This window comes from Cupressus sempervirens, chromosome 10, assembly GCF_028749045.1.
Source record: "Cupressus sempervirens isolate cs-2001-9-10 chromosome 10, ASM2874904v1, whole genome shotgun sequence".
NCBI lineage: Eukaryota > Viridiplantae > Streptophyta > Pinopsida > Cupressales > Cupressaceae > Cupressus > Cupressus sempervirens.
In genome coordinates this window covers 352,423,951-352,446,158 of record NC_143127.1, presented here as the reverse complement: position 1 = coordinate 352,446,158, position 22,208 = coordinate 352,423,951, and the positions used below count along the sequence as shown (strand labels likewise).

The 22,208-nt window shown below is 37.6% G+C and overlaps 3 protein-coding genes across 5 annotated transcripts in view; 2 read left to right on the top strand and 1 right to left on the bottom strand.

The window, feature by feature from the left end:
• The window catches only part of LOC149534040 (uncharacterized), a 111,694-nt gene that overhangs the window by 66,861 nt on the left and 22,625 nt on the right, over positions 1-22,208 (bottom strand). The gene's annotated exons all lie outside the window — the stretch shown is intronic.
• LOC149534042 (uncharacterized) lies at positions 1,819-2,868 on the top strand. Its single transcript, XM_089803337.1, has 3 exons — positions 1,819-2,201; positions 2,341-2,573; positions 2,689-2,868. The coding sequence occupies exons 1-3, from the start codon at positions 1,819-1,821 to the stop codon at positions 2,859-2,861; spliced, it is 789 nt and encodes a 262-aa protein (XP_089659463.1). The 3' UTR covers positions 2,862-2,868.
• LOC149534041 (uncharacterized) lies at positions 2,884-4,838 on the top strand. Its single transcript, XM_089806464.1, has 3 exons — positions 2,884-3,389; positions 3,527-3,932; positions 4,067-4,838. The coding sequence occupies exons 1-3, from the start codon at positions 3,159-3,161 to the stop codon at positions 4,645-4,647; spliced, it is 1,218 nt and encodes a 405-aa protein (XP_089662590.1). The 5' UTR covers positions 2,884-3,158; the 3' UTR covers positions 4,648-4,838.

Genomic DNA, 22,208 nt, shown 5'->3' with positions numbered 1-22,208 from the left:
CAAAACTGAATAGGCTCCTCCCTCTTTGGCAATTTGATGGTTACCAATTTCAATAATCTTACAATTTTGAACTACAACAATGATGTCTGCCTTGAACCAATTCTGCACTTTCAAATGCATTTTCTTGGAAGTTTTCATAAGGTAGTTATGGCTTCCTGAGATATTGAACCCAAGAGCAAAACCAAAAAGTTAAAGTTTAGGGTTCGAGTTAAATTTAGAAATCCCTAACTCTTGACTTTTTGAAGGTTAGGATATTGAAGAAAACATTGTATCCTCAACTTGCTTAACCTTATTTATAAGACCTTAACCTGTTTGTTAAGATTTTAACCTTTTTCTTAACCCAATTTTTTTGTATTAAGCAAAACTCAAACCCGAACCTCTAACTCTTAACTTTTCTTATAAAAAAGTTAAGATTACAACTCTTAACTTGGAATGTCCCTATCTGATCATATGAAATTTGGGACAAATTTCATTGCCCTAGCCTCCTTTCAGTAACACTTGTATCGAAAATGGAAATTTGTTTTCACAGTCTCTTACTTATATATACAAGATATTGAATAGATTGATAGACCGATTATATATTTGATAATGCACTCATATTATTTGGTCTATTTATTCCTAGTTCAGTACAAGGAATCTCTAAGTATAGTTTATAAATTTGAGTTATTTGAATATATGTACCAATACTTGGATAAAATTGTAGCTTCCCTTTGTGAAATATTGCTCAGAAGAATCAGAATATATATCATGCACCCATCTATATATTTCCAAATGTTAAGGTCTTCTAACTCATGACCTTATTATAAGATACTTCTTTTTAACCAGAACTCTCTTTGTAGCATAGTATCCTTAATAGTTAATGATACTTATTATGAAATGTTTATCTTGATCATAGTTCCAAAAATCGCCATGAAATCGCCGAAATCGCGATAAGATTCATGGCTCCCGATTTTTTTGGAATCGGAAATCGCTGGTGGCGATTTTTTCGCGTGAATCGCCTGAATCGCCAAAATCGGCGATTCATGGCAAAAATCGCCAAAATCGCCATCGTGAATCTCCAGAAATCGGCCGCGGCAGCAAGGATAGAAAGTTCAATTTTTTTAAAAAAACACATGTTTTATTTGCTTTCTAAGTTGACTTTCCTCTTTGTTATAACCCTAAAGAGCCTTCTATTTGCTTAGTATGAGTAGAAGAGAGGAAGAGTGAGAGAGAAGAAGAGAAAAGAGAATCCATAGGTTTCCAACCGGCAAGAAGGAAGAGCACCAAAGAGATCAGAAGTCCATTTGGGGAGGCCATAAATTGCATTGGGAGCATTAAGGAGTCAATATCAACACTCCTCAACTCATTTGCAAGAGGTAAGTGTTGGTTTTTTTTTTGCATGTTAGTGTAGTATGCATTTTTTGTTAAATTTTTTTAGTGTTCATTTGCAAATCTTGAATGTTTTTTATTTTTAGTTTTACTAAATTGCAAACTAGGGTTTGTTGTTTTGTAGTTTTTGTTTATTAGTTACAAACTTTGATTTTTTACATGAATTTTTTTATTGCAGCAGCCCTTTGCTTTCATTTTCCAATTTCCACAATGGGTAAAAAAGATGAATGCTGGAAATATAATGAAGAGTTTCCTAGGAGAACCAAATATCAAACAAAATGTATATTTTGCAAAGAAAAAATAAATTCGGGAGGTATCTATAGATTGAAATACCACATTGCTGGCATACCTGGCCATGATGTCACAGTTTGCACTCAACAAACCACTGAGGCAAAACGCTCTTGTTTAGTGGCATTAGAAAAAATTGAACAAGACAAGTTCACTAAGAAAATGCAACTTGAAGGGTTAAGAGGTATTGGCTCCCGTGCTCCCACATCCGCAACCGCATCTACATCTGCAAGTGCATCTGCATCAGCTTCCGCATCCGTAGGTTGTGTTGGGGAGGGTTCTTCTAGGCCTCCTTTTCATCCTAGTGCTAGTGCTCATGTGAGTGTTAGTGGCAGTCGGTCTCATACTGAGACAGAGTCCAACACCAACCTATTGCGGCCTAGAGTGCGGAAAAGCAGAATGGATAGTTACTTTGTGCCCCGCACTACTCCTGGCTCCCAACCCACGCTTGAGGGCATGGGTTTGAACAAGGAGATTCATGATGCTGCCAGAAAAGAGATTTGCAAATTCTGGTACTTTTGCAACATTCCATTTATTGCAGCCAGGTAATTGATTCTTTTTTCTTTGTTATCTTCAAAGTTAAAGTTAAAAGTAAAAGTAAAACTTTAATTATATCTACTTGTTTTATGATTTTAGTTTTTGACATCTAAATTTCTAATCAATATCATTATCTATTTGTGACAGGACTCCTTATTGGCAGAACATGATAGATGCAGTTGCCATTTGTGGTCCGGGGTTTAAAGCCCCAACTGAGGCTGAGTTGAGTGGATACCTCCTGGAGGAAATGGTTGAGGATATGAGGCATGAGCTTGAGGACAACCGAAAGGAGTGGATCGAAAAGGGTTGCACCATCATGACTAATGGTTGGACAGATAGGAGGGGAAGAACACTCCTCAATTTTCTTGTATCCTGTGGAGGTGATTGATCATTCTACTTTCCTACATACATAATTTTGAATCGTGATTGACTATTTCAAATTTTGATTTGTTGATTGCTAATAGTAATTATAATTCGTTGTTTTGTTACTTGTAGGATATACCATGTTCCTCAAATCCATTGATGCTTCTGCTCATGTAAAAAACGCCACATACTTATGTGAGGTTATTGAGGAAGTTATAGCAGAGGTGGGGGAACAACATGTGGTGCAAGTGGTGACGGATAATGCAGCAAGTTATGTTGCTGCAGGTAAACTTTTAACTTTTTAAGTTTTGAAAATAAATTTATTTGAATTTTGAACTTTTTCTAATTCTAACTTAGAATTTCTAAGTTTCCTAAGTTCTAAGTTCTAACATGTTTGAAATTTGAATTTCTAATTATCTTAAAATTGTTGTAGGCAAACTTTTGATGGAGAGGCACCCCACCATATTTTGGTCCCCTTGTGCAGCACACTGCCTTGACCTCATGTTGGAGGAAATTGGCAAACTTGAGTGGGTCAAGTCATGTGTGGAAAGGGCAAAAAACATATGTAAGTTTATTTATAATCATCATTTGTCCTTAGCACAATGAGGAAGTACACAGGAGACAAAGAGTTAGCTCGTCCAGGGATCACGAGGTTTGCCTCGAATTTCATCACCTTGCAGTCCTTGTTGACATCAAGGGATGATTTGAGGAGCATGTTTGTTGGGCGGGAGTGGATTTCATCTTCCTATGCTACGACCACTGCAGGGATAGATGTGGTGGATTGCATATTTGATGATGATGGTTTTTGGAAACCTGCTAGAGAAATACTTAAGGTAATTTTATTGCAATTTAACATTTAATATTTTACAGTTTACTATGCTAATTGTTTAATGATTTAGTTTTACCTTATATTATTGAATTATTCTATGTTTAAGTTTTGACTCAAATTTTTGTTTTACTTTATATGTAGGCCACTGAGCCTCTTGTATCTCTCCTACGAACTGCTGATGGGGAGAAGCCCTCTATGGGCTACATATATGAGGGCATGGATAGGGCCAAGGAGGCCATTAGAGCTCAGTATGCAGGAGTGCAGGAGAAGTATGCCCCTATTTGGGACATCATTGATAGGAGATGGCAGAATCAGCTCCACAGACCCATCCATGCAGCAGCTTACTTTTTGAATTCGGCATTTCGTTTCCGTCCTGACTTCAAAGCGGATGAGGAGGTTCTCACCGGATTATATACAGTGATCCAGAGGTTGAGTACTGATGAGGATAGCAGTGCTGCAATTATTGAGCTTGATAAGTTCAATAATAAAGAAGGGCCACTTTTCTCTAGCAGGGTAGCCATAGATGCTCGGGAAACAATACAGCCAGGTAAAAATTAAATAATATATTCAATGTTTATGAATCTAGATTCTAAACTTAAAGTTGATTATGTAATTTTAGAGTTAACTTGTAATTTGTAATTTGTAAATGAGACTAATTATTTTTATTTTCCCTTATTTCAGATAGATGGTGGCAAATGTTTGGGGCCACAACCCCAAAACTTCAAAAAATTGCCATTCGTATTCTGAGTCAGCCAAGCAGCGCTTCTGGATGTGAGCGCAGTTGGTCCATGTTCGAGCACATCCACTCGAAGAGGAGAAACAGGTTGACAGTGCAGAGGTTGAATGATCTTGTCTTCGTTCATTACAACCTTCGTCTTAGGATCAGACAGATTTTGGGCACTGACTCCTCTCCAATCATTCTGGAGGAGATTGATCCAGAATCAGAGTGGCTCACAGAGGTTGTAGATCCAGTCTTCACTGAGGAAGACCGTGCGTGGATTGACCAGGTGGATATAGAGGCTGAGGCAGCTAGAGCACGTTCTTCAGGCATTGGTAGACGCACACGTGCACGCACAGACACAGGCCCTAGCGACATTCGTGAGCCCATCTTATATGCGGGAGATATGGCTCGACAGTCCTCTAGGACCTACATTAGACGACTTGCTACTAGGCAGACTGGATACTCAGAGGCTGAGGCTGAGGCTGTAGCCGAGCTTGAGGATGATGTTGAGGATGATGATGACTATGAGCCTGAGGCTTGAGCTGGAGCCTTGTTTTTATATTTTGTTTACAGATATTGATACTGAATCATTGATAGACATATGTTTCAAAGTTTCAAACTTTCATGGATCTTCATCTTAGATTCTTACATAAATTTATGATTTGATGTCTTATGGATCATCTTACATACATTCTATGATTTAAATCATTATGATCATTTGATTTCTATTTACTTCAGCTAGCCTACAATTTACATTTTAGAATCTTAGATAACATAGTTACGTATGTGATGGATTTTATGTTTCATGTTTATGTATGTTAAGTTTTAACTTCTATTTGATGATGTTATAGTGTGCTTAAGTTATATTCAATAAAGGGTGCATGAAATAAGTTTTAAATTGTTAAAATCTTTAAATTTAAAGGGTTTTTTCAAATTTGTCGATTCATCGCCGATTCATTGCCGATTCACGATTCGATTCGGCCTTGCCGATTCCGATCCGATTCCGATTCACGTTTCTTTGATCTTGATCAATATATAATATCCATTTCTGATATGCTAAGTGTATGACTATCTCTGACATTTCTAACACTTTCTTATATAGTTCTTGTGATTGTCATTTCCATATAATAAGTGCCCATTGCTATATTAATATTAGGATAGTCAGTCCCATTATAATTTTAATCCTCCCTGCAACAATAATCATTTTGATCCTTCTTATATCCTATACTTGAATATTGAGGATCGCATTCCCAATAGCCATATATAACGTCTATTCAACACTTCTTCTTCTTTGAATGCTAATCACACTTCTTCTAGATTGCCAATCTCCATAACACATATTCATTTTATTTTGTATGTCTCCATGTGTTTCGATTTCCCTTTTAAAGTCTTTATGTCTCTTGCTATTGTTGTTTACAGTCCCCACTGCTGTACGTAATAGTTCCTTTCATCTTTACCACCACAAGACTTTGCTATTAATTTCAAAATAGCATCGCTCTTTTAGTAGTGAGTTGTTTGTTTACGGACTTACTAAAATTTGTGGCCTCCTGTGAAGTAAAATTAATATCTAATATGATCACTGCATTTAAACATTAATTCTATATTGTTCTCTGTCTATGAACTTGACCATGTTAGGAGTCTTTATCTGTTCAAAATACATTAGACGTAACCTCAGTATGTGAAAGCATTATATTTTCTCTGTCCACACAAATAGCTGGTGCCAGCTGTGCTCAATAAACCTGACAAAATCTGATGTCTATTCCATCGATTCCTCTAACATGTATTAGTCCCTGGTTTGTAATGTTTCTAACTTTCAGTATTATTCCCTTATTTATGTTCTCTATGGTGATTCTGGGCTAAGTTGCAAAAGTTAAGAGGCTGCTAGAAAGTGTTTGTTTTTCTCCATGTTGTCTCTGACCAATGTTTTTTTCCTCCTCCCTTATTTGTGTTCTCTATGGTGATTCTAGGCTAAGTTGCAAAAGTTAAGAGGCGGCTAAAAAGTGTTTGTTTTGCTCCATGTTGTCTCTGACCAATGTTTTTTTCCTCCTCCCTAGACAAGTCTATGCACTCTTGTACCTATCTTCCTTGCTTATTGGATTGCCATCTCACCATTCCTCTTCATTTTTAGCTGACTCCATCCATATGTAATCAGCTCTTATTTCTATCTGAGCACATGATGTTCTTTTTTTCCTTCCCTAATATATGTGCCTAAGTGAAAGGTTACGATTATCCATTTAGTTGATTGTGTAATATAAGTTTATGTTAGGACCGTCTTAATATATTTAATATTAGTTTGCTTTACATTGAATGGTTTGACTAATATAAAATATTTGTTGTCGGTAAAATCTATAGTGTAGCCGATGGGTAGAATAGTATCCGAACGTGCGCGTGACACTTGAGTCACCCCTTCGTGAAGGTATATGTACACTGTCCGAAATGGACTTTGGATGAACGTTGTAATCATTGTATTTGGATTGTAAGCATTGAGTGCATATTGCATATATGAATAAAGTACCTATTCTGTGTTGTATCATGCTATACTACATGCGTTAAGCATCTTTACCCTGTACGGTAAACATTTGGCGTCGTTACCAAACGAACCTGGAACGAAGGAATGTTATGAAGATTAATGTCGAATTTGCTTAACGAAGATAGGAACAAGGTAAAAGACAAGGATGAAATACGTACAACACAAGAAGCTTCAACAGGCAAAGCGTAGACAGAAGCTTCAGCAAATTGCCGATGGACACCGAGGGGGTGAAGGGGCACAGACGGAGGCAATTCACTCACCTAGTAGGCCGAGGAGTATCGAGGAATTGCTGGAGGAGACTCGACAGCGATTGAATTTGGTGGAAGAAACAAGGGAGGAGTTCATTAACCTGTATACGCCAAGGGTAGAGCAGCTGAACGAAAGGGAAGCAACTCGCACGGCTCGAAGTGTCGAGGGAGCACAAGCATGGAGTGAACTCTTCGTTTCCAATACACTTGACGAAAGGATACAGGAAGAGAATCGAACAACTTCGCTTGAGGAAGACCTTTTCTCACCAAGTAACGCAATTGGCAGAAGTAGGACAGTTGTATGAAGCAGCATGATTGTACAGAACAGCGCGGGTGTTGTGCAGAACAGCACGGGTGCTTTGAACAGTGTGGGTGCTCAACAGGTACCTCAGAATCAAAAGAAAGTAGTAATGGCAGGCCCAAAGAAAAATTACTGAAATTTAATGGTGATGGTACAACATATCCAATCAGACATTGCAAGACGTGCGAAACCATATGGACAGCAAATGGCGTGACGGACGAGGACAATTGGGTTAGACAGTTCCCAGCAACCCTATGGGGTGTGGCAATTGATTGGTTTTCAAAAGTCGACCCTCAAAAACTGACTACATGGGCGGATGTTAAAAAAGAGTTCATAGCAGAGTTCCGATTGCTACGAGACAATAACAAAATAGTAGCAGAGATATATAGCACCAAGCAAGGAAAGAATGAAACAATCTGGGCCTATGCCAGACAGCTAAAAGAGCTAGTTGGGAAGATGGAAAGTCAACTGGCAAATGGATTGAAGAAACGATGGTTTGTGGAGGGGCTGCAGCCGGCTCTAAAAAAGAAGATAAAGATTGTACCACCCACATCAAGGCCGATGCGTATAATTGTGCGATGAATTTGGAAAGCGAGCAAAAGATAAGTAAGAAGAAAAAGTATAAGTCATCAGATTCAGACAATTCATCCTCTAAAAGTAGCAGTAGTGACGAGGAATCAAACAAGAAGGTTTGAACGTTATAGAAAGATATGCTTTGAATGATGAAAGAATTTAAGTATTTGAAAAAGAATCTAGAGATGGTGAAGGGACAACTGTGGTGCACAGACTGTAAAGAAGATGGCCATACAAAGGGCTCATGCCCGAAGAAACAGTTTTGTGACATTAGCCAAGTTGCGAGACATTCCCTAAAGGAGTTCCTGTTTAACATGAAATCAAAAGGACACCAGAAAGTGTTACTAATGCAGGAAGTGTCCACCAGAAACAACACAAGCAACAATGCAACTTCGGGTAAATATCGCAACAATAATAGACGCAGAAGGGGTGGCAATAACAACAACAGTAACAATGGAGGTCAGAGTCGAATACAGTACAACGCGAGTGGAGGGCCAATGATTCAATGTCGTGTGTGCAATCTCTGGGGCCACTTCGCTAGAGACTGTACTACGAAGGAGATGTCGCAGCTACTATGCAGATGGTGTGGTCTGGGGGACCACGAAGATTCAAAATGCCCAAATCAAGGCGTAAATCTATTAAGCATTGAAACATGTGATGAGAAGGTCCTGGCGGTCACACGAGAGCAGGCAAAGAAAGCAAAATGCCCTGATGCAAAAGAAGAGAAGGAAAGGCTACAAAAAGCACAAACAAAGATAGAAAGGCAAATGAAATTAAGGAAATCACAAGTCAAAGACACTGTCAAAACTTTGAAGAGGAACTTGGCGGAACAGAACATGATGAGGCAGAGAATGCAAATAGAAGTTACTATTAAATTAAATGACCTCATTCTCACGAAGCCACAATCGCGAACGGCTATTATGAATATGACACCACCCCTGAGAGTGACGGAGGAAGCAGGAACAAATAGTAATGGAACAACAGCAGTAGACTCGATGCTACTGGCACTTACGACAGGAAGGCATCCGACAATAGTTGAGATGGGCATTCTGGGCACTGTACTAACAGATATAATTGTAGACGGAGGATCAGGTGTGAATGTGCTACCAGAAGATATTTGGAAAAAGCTAGGACAACCCACGTTATGGCCACCTACTTTCCAGTTATTCACGGCAGATCAGCATGGGATAAAACCGTTGGGAACTTTGATGGCATAGCCAGTAACGATCGGGACGCAACCATTTCTACTAGATTTTGTGGTCATTTTGCTGAAGAGAAGAGGGTACGATGCCATCCTCGAACAGGGGTGGTTGGTGCAAGCAAAGGTAAAACATGATTGGAAATGGAACACCCTATCCATGGAGTGCAAAAGCAGGAGATTCATTATTGATTTACACACACAAATGGTGGGAGAAGAAGCTAGATCATCCGATTTAGAAGGAGAGGACGAAGGGAAGAAGCAAATGGAACCGAATGAGGAAGGAGTCCTACGGTTGGAAGGTGGATTGAAGGACGACGATTTGGATTCGGTGAATGGTCTATTTCACTAGCAGATGGAGGATTACGAGCTCTTTTCGAGCTGTAATATGATAAGAGTCCACGAAGGTGAGAAAAGAGAGAAAAATGAATGTCCAAAGGAATACAAAGAAGCGGAAGAAGGAAAGGCAATTACGACTGAAGCTGAAGGGAAGAACATACTATACGAACCCAGCAAAAGGAAAGATTCCACTGTACGGTACATGATGAATAGACTGCACAGAAAGAAAATGTTACGCCGCACCACAGATATATTAGAAAGGTGCCAACAGCAAGGAAAACACATTGTACGGTTTGCACAAGAAACAAAGAGGAAGGGCTTAACAAAAACTGCAGTTGTGCGGAGTGATGGGTCTAGAATCAATAATACAGTTATTGACGGCAAGGAGTAGTAGCCAATGGAATTCATGTTATGGGCCACGAAGGTTACACAGAACAAGCAAAAGGCATGGCACGACAAGCACTCGAAGTTGAATAGATTTCAATCGAGACAACTAGTGTTGAAGTATAATGGGCGTAGCGAGATCAGACCAAGTAGATTTAAAATAAAGTGGGTCCATCCATATAAAATCCACAAAGTGGGTGATAACAAAACAATCAAACTATGGACACTAGACAAAAAGGAAGTGGCTAACACAGTGAATGAGTCAAAGTTGGAAGTCTACCATGAAAGAAATAGCGCACCTCCATGGACGAACAAGTGAGAGACTGTATAAAAGCAGTAAATAATGTATATATGTAAGATAAGCTAATGTAATATAGAGTCGAACATAAATCCTAAGTATGGGTACAAAAGTAATAAAGTTATAAAGAACAAAAGAAGTACGGTCCTTGAAGATTCATCAATATTATAAAGAGGAAATAAAACACTGTACGGCATTTTCTATGAGACTGCATGAACAAACAAGGAGGAGATTTGTAGCCGTACGACTGATAGAAGGGATAGACAAGATAAAGGTTTCACCGTATGACATGTCTCAAGGCTATCACTGTACAGCTGGAGATTACTTGAATGCCCGTATGGGCTATGGTCTAAGTCACCGTACAGCCAAGCAGGTGGCTGCTAAGCACACCGTATGACATCATAAGCAGCATATCTAACCATACAACTGCATAAGGAAGCATAAAGGACCATACGGCCATAAGAAGTAGTATTGAAGACCATATGGCCTCAGGTCCTGAAAGGAAGAAACAAAACAATCTATATGGCTTGGGTGGATACCATACATCTAATTTCGAACACCATATGAACTCATAAGGCTATCGTACGGCTTGAAGAAACTATATGGCCAGAACAGAAGACAGCGTATGGTCAGAAGAGGAGAACTCGTACGATCAAGTAGATACCAGGTACAAACAGACATTACAAGCATAACATGTACGTCCAGACATGAAACCGTATAGACATAGAAGGAAAAGACATTTAAGAAGGCCATACGGTTGGGAGAAAAGGATTGTACGTCAACAAAAGCCAACATAAAAGATACCTTGCATAGTAAATCAGTAATCGGCCGTACGGACAAGAAGAGAACAAATACACTAAAGAGCACTACAACAATACGGAAAGGATTCAGAGAAGCCGTAGCAATAAAGTAACCCTCTGGAGGCCGTACCAGAGCATTCAGGCAACAAAAGCCGTATACCCTCAGGAAAAATAGCCGCACATTGGAAGAGAGCAACCGTACCAAGAGGAAGAAGCCGTACTCTTCAAGAAGCAGGAGGTTCTAAAAAAAAAAGGACAAATCAAAACAGTTTAGAATGAGTAACGTATGATACCGAAGGGAAGGGAAAGACATAAAAAGGTAGTAAAACATAAGCCATTGGCAAAAAGAGTATCGGATCGGAAGAAAATCACAAAAAAGGTGTGTTCCATGGAGTTTTGTGTGTGTTTGAGAGTGCTAATTTGGTCTTGGCAGTGGGGGTGCTGCCCCTCAACCCTTCCCTGTATCGCAACAGGGAGCACGCCCCAGGACTCCGCGAGGGTGTCGCCCCTTGACCCCTAGACCCCCAATTAGTGCAATTATCAGTGGTGGGAAGTGTGACCAGTTGATGAGACATGGAACTGTTGCTAGCATAGAGTGTTTGTGTGCCAGAGGTGGAGAGAGCACTGGAGCAAGCTTTTCAAGAGGGGTGCTACGCTTTGAGGAACTCGGAGTAGGTGTTGGACGTGAGGCTATCTTGGTGGATGCATAGAGAGCTCAAGAGGAGCTGATCATCCAGTTGGAGGTAGTAAGAGCAACACTTGGCTCAATGTACCTGAGTTAGAAGCAGAGACACAACACGGGTGGCTATCACAGTCAGCTTGGCTAAGGAGACAGTATTGTTAGTAGAGGCTATAGATACAACGTGTTTTGGAGACCAGTTTGGTGTAGGCATGGGATGAATGTGAAAGTGGTGTGACATAAACAAATCTATAGTTAGTCAGTTAATGTATTTCATTTTGTTAATTGTCGTTCGAAGACGACTTTTCTTTGGGGGGGATGATGTCAGTAAAATCTATAGTATAGCCGACGAGTAGAATAGTATCCGAACGGCGCGTGACACTTGAGTCACCCCTTCGGGAAGGTATATGTACATCATCCGAAATGGACTTTAGATGATCGTTGTAATCATTGTATTCGGATTGTAAGCATTGAGTGCATATTGCATATATGAATAAAGTATCTGTTCTGTGTTGTATCATGCTATACTACATGCGTTAAGTATCTTTACCCTGTACGGTAAACAATATTCATATTATTATATTCAGGATATGTTTTATAGATGCATTTCTAAATATACATATACACTACTTTATTCTATTACTTATAGATCACTATATTTAATGATATACTCTTATGGTACTATTTTATTTATTGTTTTATTACATATTTCAAATTCATATTATGATAATAGTAAATACACATCATGTTTTAAATAGTTGTATAATAAAATTATATAATATAATGATTTTACATCATATGTCTTCACTCACTAATCTATGTCTTTCAATATATATATATATAAGAATTAACATATATTGTTGATTTTATTATTTATTTACTTATTATTTGATTATTACTTCATTATTTCAATGTTCCATTTTATTTGTTTTATATTTATCTTTATTATTATTAACTTCATCTTGAAGAAGGGGGCATTACAGTCTGCCCTTCCCAAAATTGTTTGTCCTGAAACAAATAATCTATGTTCCCCGGGGACGCGTACTCGGCCTAAAATCCGACAATTCGGGGACAGGGGGAGGAGTATGGGACATCCCCCAGCTGTCCCCAAAAAGTAAAAAAATGCAAGGGATGTTTTGGAGACTTGGAGACACCAAAGGTAAAAAAGGGGGACGGCCAGCCATACCCAGCACGAAAAGGGGACATCTAGACATCCCCTGACCGTACCAGGTACGGCTAGCCATCCCCCTTTTTTGTTTGCATAAAATTTTAAAAAGTTAACATAAAAAGAATATTTCAAAGCCTCCAACTTGGTCAGCCAGGTGGGCCCCACCCCTCCAAATGCCCTAAAAGGTTTAAACTCGACACATTTTAGTTGTTTTTCATTTGTTTGGTTTTCATTTTGTGTTGCAGCTGGCTGGAGTTTTCATTTTGCAAGAAGAGGTGATATTTTTGCTTCCAAGAGTTTAACCAAGGGTTTGATCTTCTATTTTGTGCACCAAGTATAAAACTCTTTATACTTTCATCTATCATTTTTTAAATAGATTCGTAGCTTGCAAAGTCTGATTTTTTTATTATTTTTTCATTGTTTCAACTCCTATATCTATTGCATATTTAAACATCAAGAGTCGAAACAAAGCACATTGAACAACAGTGGGAGTACTAGTAGTAGTAGTGATGAAAAAAATGAGGTTGGGGTTGATGTTGCTAGTAGTGAGACTACAAAAAAACCTGAATCTAAATCTGATTCGTTTATATGCCCTTCCACCATTATGAAGAATTTTGCAAAGGGTCCTTTCAATAGGAAAAAACCTCTTCTCCAATATATCACACCTAGGCCAAAAGATAAAAAGAATTCAGGAGGGACTAGGGTGTGGGATTATGATGTTTGTCTTGATGATTTTAGAGGCAGCTATACAAGAGTGAAGTCACACTTTTTAGGTCTTTCATGCCAAGGAGTCGAAACTTGTCCTAACTTGATTGATGAACAAAAATCAGAATGCCAAAGATTGCACTTAGAGGCTGAAATGGAGGGGCACAATTTGACAGTGACATCACCATCTATTCCCTCACAATCATCTAGGCATATTTCATCCGCCATTGGTACTAGTGTCAGCCCTACTTAGTCTAGAGGGAAGAGAAAGATGAGCAGTGGTGAGAAGGGTTCGGTGGAAAGTATGTTTAATGCACAAGCAAAGGAAATGTGTGAGGCATCCATTGGTAGATTCTTTGTTGCTAATGGTATCCCATATAATGCAGCCCATTCTACGTATTATAAACAAATGGTGAAAGATATTTTGAGGATGAATTCCTTATTTATACCCCCTGGTGAGCATAAGCTATGAACCACCATCCTAAATGAAGAGTACTCAGAGGTTGCTTTGTTATTTGAGGATATGAAACGCATTTGGGTTAGGATGGGCTGCTCTATTGTGATAGATGGGTGGACCGATGTTAGACATCGGTCACTCACCAATATCATTGTCACATCCCCTGTTAGCTCTTATCTTTTGAAAACCATAGATTGCTCAGGAAAGAATGACGTAGAATTCTAGTTCACCATTTTGAGAGATGCCATAGAGGAGATTGGGTCGTCTAGTGTTGTACAGGTTATCACAGATTCTGCACCTGTGTGCAAATCAGCTGATTTGACGATAGAGGGTGCTTATAGGCACATCTTTTGGACCCCTTGTTGTGTTCATTCATTGAACAATGCATTGAAGGACATAAGGAAGATTGAATCGGTGAAACAGGCGATGCTAGAAGCTAGAGAAGTGCAAATGTTTATTTGCAACCACCACACTTCACTTGCTCTATTCAAGTTCTTCTCTAAGGAGTTCCTCAAACCAACCGAAACAAAGTATGTCAATTTTAATTATAGTTTACTTTTAGTTTGTTTTAACTTTAAGTTATTTAAAAAAATTATTTATAAGTTTACTTACATCAACATGTGATGCTTATAATTTTAAATTTTAATCATCAATGTTTAAGTTTAACTTTATTAATATTTGAATTTATAATTGTTACTATAGGTATTGCACATATTTTGTCTTGATGGAGAGGATGATTGAGGTGTATGAGGCCCTTCAATTGATGGTGGTGAATCCAAAGTGGGGACGATGGTCTAATTCTAAGTCCTCTGAAGCAAAAGTGGTGAGGCAAAGGATCCTTGATGAGAGTTGGTGGTCCACAATGAAGTAAATTGCTGATTTTTAAATTTACTGTTAGTCTTTTGCTTGCTGATTTTCCTACTAATAGTCTAAAATTCTTAAAATTTTAATTCTGATTTTAATTTTTGTTTGCATCTTGCAGATATATTTGCTCTATCATAGCACCCATTGTAGATGTCATTAGATATGTTGATACTGATGCTCCTAGTTTGGGAGAGATCTATGAGACTATTGACAGCATGTTGGGGAAGATGAAAAGAATTGTTGCAGCAAAGGATCTTGCACTGGGGTTTTATGAGGAGCATATTAGGCAAATTGTGACGCGGAGGTAGAACATGATGAATACCAGGCTTCATATGGCAGCCTTTGCTCTAAATTCCAAATGGTATACACAGTTGGGTGGAAGGGGCCTCCCATGTGACGATCCTGAGGTTTTGGATGGCTTCACAAGAGCAATTGATAAGATCTATTCAGCTCAAGATGCCTCTACTCTTCGTGCACAATTCCTTGACTTCACCAACCTTTGTGGCCCAAACTTGGGTAAGCCACAACCACAGAGAGATCCTATTGGATGGTGGACTTGGCATGGAAGAGATACACCTGAGTTAAAAATACTTGTCAACCGCCTCCTTGCACAAGTTGCTAGTTCCTCAGCTACAAAGAGGAATTCGTCCACATATTCATATATCCACTTTATCAAGAGGAATAGACTTACCTCTAAAAAAGTGGAGAAGCTAGTGATAGTGCATCATGCTCTTCGACTTGCAGATTCTCGGACTCCAAAGTATAAGCAAACACTAGCTTTGTGATGGGATGTTGAGCCTGAGGATGTGGCCCAGATAGATGAGGATGACACAACACCAAGATTGGTTGGGGTTCCATTAGATGAGACTACGCTTCCTATGGAGGATGATAGTGAGGACTTTGATTTTGATGCCATAGCAGTAGAGGCAGAATAGGAGCAGCAATCTGCTTCATTTTTCTATGTTTTGTTTATGTTGAACATGAACATGATTATGACACATTGATACTTATTACTTTATGGCAGCCCTCTACCCTTTGGGCCTATAGCTTTGGGCATATTTTGATTTTGATTTTCAGATTTATCATGTTTATCATTATGACATTATGATATTGACAATTGTTAATGTTCATTGTTCAGTGTTCACTAATATTGATATGCATTTTGACAACTGGATACTAAATCGGATATTATTTCCTAGATGGCATTCATATGTTGTATGTTATAGTTCTATAATGTTTAAATCACATGTTTTGTGCTTAGTTTCATATGAATGACATGTATATTTGCAAATTTCAATGTATATTTTAAAATTCCCTATATATATAGCCATCCCCATTTGTCATCCCCCCCCCATCCCCAAAATCGCCAAAAAAATTTGTCATTCCGAAAACCCGTCCCGCCATCCCCGTACCAAAAACTCTGAGGAACATAGCAATTAATTGATTATGAGAAGCTTTGCAATTGGTCTTGATAATGACCCTACTTCTATAACTAGGGTCTCTTCTCTTATATGTGTATAGAACAACCACTTAGAGATTCAAAATGTGAAATTATGATGATATATACAAGAAACAAAAAATGTATGCATAGGTGCATGAAGACACGATGCAGACACAGCACATACACATGTTAGAAACTTTGATAGATTCCTTCCTGGAAATTGAAATAAGCCAAGGTCAAGGAGATGTTTCACAAAAATTTATTTCTTCATGATATTTTGAACCAAACATTCTAAACTTAGATTGTTGTCTCTGCAACCTGAGTTGGTGGTGCCTAGCTACTTGTTAGATAAACCTGCATCATACATTAGTACTCCACCAAGAAAACATGTATAAGATTATTACTAAAAATATGATTCAATCTTGTAAGTCTATAAACTATAAGATCCTAATTCCCAATCTAAGCCCTTCTTAAGTTGACACTGTGACTAGATGCTTAGCCTCCTGGGAGAGCTTCTTGGGTCCTACTTGTCTTGCACAACTTAGAACAACTTTCCATCTATGCACCATCTCCTCACAATACTTCTCTCTTTAAAACCTTATGGATAGTCAATCTTGATATATCCATCCTTCGTAGGAGAGAGTTCTTTCTCATCCTAGGCCTTATGGATACCCACTTTGGGTGGGTCCAACCTTACATATGCACATGTTTTTTTCCCTTAACAATATATAGAGGTTCCTTCAGAGAATACTCGATTCCCCGCCTTACTTCCCTAAGAATATTCATTTATAGAATATCTTGCGAAGTCCTTCAAAGAGGTTAGCTCTGCCTTAATTCCTTCTGGGAATTATTATGCATTATTGTCCTCTTAATAGTGACTACTTGGAGTAGTATATTTCTTCTTTCTCTTGATCTCAACAGATTCAATATTCAGATAGAATTTATCATTAACTGTAAGAAATCACTAGATCAGTTATTGCTCTTGTATGTTTCGGTTGTGTCCCTTTTTAATCGCATCTGATTGAATAATCAATTCCTCTTTCTTGAATCCTTCCTCTGACCACTCATTGTAATTGATGTTCTTTCTTTTGTATATGCTGCCAAGTACATGTTATGTCTTGAGATGGATGCAATTTGCTAGATGCCGATCAAAGTTGAATGAATTATGTGTTGATGGTTCTGAGATTATTATTCGTCAAAGGAGTAATGTTTTACTTCTTTCACAAATCTTTTACAAAGTTATCCACAATTCTTCTGCAATGTCTTGTATAATGTAATCATGGGCTGCCATAAAGTATCCACAATCTTTCTACCATTTTTCATATACTTCAATTTTGATAAAATTCATTATTTATGCTTCACCCTTCCGGATGACAGGATCATGCTCTGATACCAATGGAATGTCCCCTATCTGATTGTATGAAATTTGGGACTAATTTCATTGCCCAAGCCTCGTTTCAGTAACACTTGTATGGAAAATGGAGATTTGTTTTCACAATCTCTTATTTATATATACAAGATATTGGAGTAGATTGATAGACCGATTATATATTTGATAATGCACTTATATGATTTGGTCTATTTATTCCTTGTTCAGTACAATAGAATCTCTAAGTATAGTTTATGAATCTGAGCTATTTGAATATATGTACCAATACTTGGATAAAGTTATAGCTTCCCTTTGTGAAATATTTATCTTGATCAATATATAATATCCATTTCTGATATCCTGAGTGTATGACTATCTCTGACATTTCTAACACTTTCTTATATAGTTCTTGTGATTGCCATTTCCATTTAATAAGCACCCATTGCTATATTCATATTAGGATACTCAGTCCCATTATAGTTTTAATCCTCCCTGCAACAATAATCATTTTGATTCTTCTTATATCATATACTTGAATATTGAGGGTCGCATTCCCAATAGCCATATACAACGTCTATTCATTAGTTCTTCTTCTTTGAATGCTAATCACACTTCTTCTAGATTGCCAATCTCCGTAACACATATTTATTTTATTTTGTGTGTCTCCATGTGTTTCGTTTTCCCCTTTAAAATCATTTTGTCTCTTGCTATTGTTTTTTACAGTCCCCACTGCTGTATGTAATAGTTCCTTCCATCTTTACTGCCACAAGACTTCGTTATTAATTTCAAAATAGCATCACTTATTTAGTGGTGAGTTGTTTGTTTACTGACTTACTATAATTGTGGTCTCCTGTGAAGTAATATTAATAGCTGATATGATCACTGCATTTAAACATTAATTCTATATTGTTGTCTGCCTATGAACTTGACCAAGTTAGGAGTCTTTATCTGTTCAAAATACATTAGACGTAACCTCAGCATGTGAAAGCATTGTATTTTCTCTGTCCACACAAATAGCTGGTGCCAGCTGTGCTCAATAAACCTGATTAAATCTGATGTCTATTCCATCATTTCCTCTAACATATATTAGTCGCTGGTTCATAATGTTTCTAACTTTGGCTATTACTTTCTCACCCGTATGGTGGTTGAATGATTTAAGAGTAGACTATATTCAAAGTTTCCTTATCTGTGTTCTCTCTACAGTGATTATGGGCTAAGTTGTAATAGTTAACTTTTAAGGGGCTGCTAAAAAGTGTTTGTTTTTCTCCATGTTGTCTTGACCAATGTTTTTTCCTCTTCTGTAGACAAGTCTGTGCACTCTTCTACCTATCTTCCTTGCTTATTGGATTGCCATCTCACCGTTCCTCTTCATTTTTAGATGACCCCATCCATATGTAATCCTCCCTCTTATTCCTCTCTGAGCCCATAATGTTCTTTTTTTCCTTCCCTAATATATGTGCCTAAGTGAAAGGTCACGATTGTGTAATATAAGCTTATGTTAGGACCATTTTAATATATTTAATATTAGTTTGATTTATATTGAATGGTTTGACTTTGACTAATATAAAATATTTAAATTAGTATATTTAGGATATGCTTTATAGATGTATTTCTAAATATACATATACATTACTTTATTCACTTTATTGTATTAATTATAGATCATTATATTTAATGATATACTCTTATGCTACTATTTTATTTACTGTTTGATTATATATTTCAAATTCATACTATGATAATATACATCATATTTTGTGGAGCGATGGCGTCATGTGGTCTTGTGAGCCTAAACTTCTCCAAGGAAGAAGCTGCTATCTGGTTTAAATAGCCGATTTGGGGCCTTGTCGTCTCTTGGCCAATTTGTTGATGTCAATATGGGTTGGTGTTAGTCTGTTGTTTTTGCTTTCTCTATACAGGGCAATGGGGTAGGTTTCGAAGCTGCCAATTTAGTGGCATTAGTGTTTTGTCATCTCTGTCCATGGTTTTGTAAAGATTTTCGTGCTCGGCCAGTCTAGTGGCTCGAAGTGTGTTGATAGCCGTTTGCAGAAGTGTAATGGTTTTGACCTCTGCAAGTTTTGTGGCCCTCGGGTTGATACTTTCATGGTTTGGGCAAGTTTTGTGTCTGTATGGATTAGCCTGATGAGGCAAATTTACCTATTTAGTGGTCTTTGGTTGGGTGTTGCGTGACATCTCTCAGCCATGTTTTTGGCGCGGATGTAATCTTGAAAACTTTATAAATAAAATACTATGTTATCGATCAAAAAATATATATACATCATATTTTAAATAATTGTATATTAAAATTATATAATATAATAATTTTACATTATATGTCTTCACTCACTAATCTATGTCTTTCAATGGAGATTTACATATTGGATATATATATATATATATGTGACAATATACACTATATTAGAATTAACATATATTATTGATTTTATTAATTATTTACTTAATTTTCGATTATTACTTCATTATTTCAATGTTACATTTTATTTGTTTTATATTTATCTTTATCATTATTAATTTCATCTCGAAGAAGGGGACATTACATAACTTTTGAAAAGTTGAGATTTTCAAAAAAAAATAACAATTGAAAAATAGCCCGCCAACTCCAAACTCACACAACTTTTGGCTCAGGACTCTAATTGTGGATATTCGAAATGAAATGGAGCTGGAAACAAACCAGAGCCTTTGAAATCATAAAACACAGGGAATGGAATGGATAGCTGACCATTTTAAAGCTGGAAATTTGACATGCTTCAATGCTCTTTTGATCAAAAATAATGAAATTTTCAAAATTCTGACCGGACTGAATACCAGGGCACCAGGAAGTAAGCATAGAAGGCAGTTCCTTAAAGGGGAACACACTAAATCAAGATAAAGGGAAATTTGGAAGAGAGGGCTTTGATTGTCATGAAATTATTACCACAGAAAGGTTGTCAGGCTGTCCTTCAAAATGAGAAGGAACAAAATTTGGATAGAGAGGTGGACTTCAGAAAACTCAGATGGAGAGGTGATCTTTAGAACCTGGAAAGCAATTTACAAACATGAAAATAGACATTTTTTAAAGGAATCAAGCTGAGCTAAGAAGAAACAAGTCTAACCATGATGAAATCAGAATTTTGACCAAGGAAAACCATAATCTGCACTGTGGAAAATCCTAAATGCATGAGGAGCATGGACTCACTTGGAGGGAAACAAACCCCAAAAAAAAAATCTCACAAATACCCTCCATGTGTGTCAAACAAGAAGATCAAGAGATGAAAGATGCAGAGGTGAATAATGAAGATGCACAAAGCATGATAGGGGGATAGGATAGAAGAAAGTGTACGATGTGAAGTGCTGAGTCGAAAGAAAACAAGACACACAAGGCCCCTTGATGGGAGTTGTGCCATAATAAGAAAATTTTCAAGTGTCTACTTCATGCGCCAATTCTAAATTCCTCTCTTGTGCACAAATTTTCAAAATTTTCAATTTATGCGCCATTTCTTGTTTGCCCTCCAAATGCACCTCAAAACTAAAACCAAGAGCAGAAATGCAGAGGTCAAAGGCAAGATGGCGGCCCTCGGTGTTTGGCAAGGATAGATTCAAAAGTGAAATTTCCAAAAATCCCTCCTCATGCACCTAGGACTATAGGAGTTGAAAGAAATACTGCTAATATGCTAAGTCAAACAAGAAAGAGGTGCACAAAGTGTCTAGATGGGGATGAATGCATAACAAGGAAATTCCTAAAATTTATCCTTCATGTGCCAATCCAAAAGATCTTCCCAAATGCGCCCAAGTCAATTAAGGCTAAAAATGTTAAGTCAAGAGGAGTTACACACATGAGCTTTATAGGTGGGGATCACACACAAATCACAAATTTCCAATACTCCCTTCACCCACCACCCTTTAGGCCACCTGAGGCAAAATGCTAAAGGAGCAATCTCTAACAAGGAATTCCTAAAACCTCTATCTCATGCACCAAATCTTGATGCAAGTCCTATGTTCACTCAATCTTTGTCCTACCCTCAGGTGTGCCAATTTTTCCCTGGAATGCCAATATCCAAGAATCATGATCAAGTGCAACCAGTAAGGAAAATTTGAAGGTGTCAATCATTGGACATCATCTATACCCACCCTCCTTATAAACAATCCCATTTTCATTCTGCAATCTTCCCTCATCCAGATTCTAGGCTTTCAAATCTGAAACCCAATCCGAATTACAAATCCAAGTTCCCAATTCAGAAATCCAATTCCAAAAGCAAAATTCCAATTCTGAGTGCGAAGCAGATTCCTAATCCTAAGGTGCAGATTCAGAGATCCACATCCGCATTGCAGATTCAAGAATCTGAGAATCCAAACCTAAAGTCTGATTCCTACTTCCGATCTCCGGATCATCAGAAATCAGGTTTCTAGTTTCAGAATGATAACCCCATATCTGTATTTCCAATTTTAAATTACCCAAATCAAACTTCTAATTTGTGACTTCCATTTCAGTGATTCCAATCAAAATCAGGAGTTCTAAACACAAAACCTGATCCAAATCAAGAAGGCAAGTCTAAAAGTCTGATCATGAAATCCAAATCCTATAAAAATCAAACTCCAAAATCCCAAATAGAATTTCAAAGAACTTGGAAAATCTTAAATCAGAGTTTCAATTCTGATTACTAAAATCCTATTCCACTGAATCCTAATCAAAAATCCATGATTCCAAACATGAATTCTGATCCTATGACACAATGGATAGAAAATGCTAA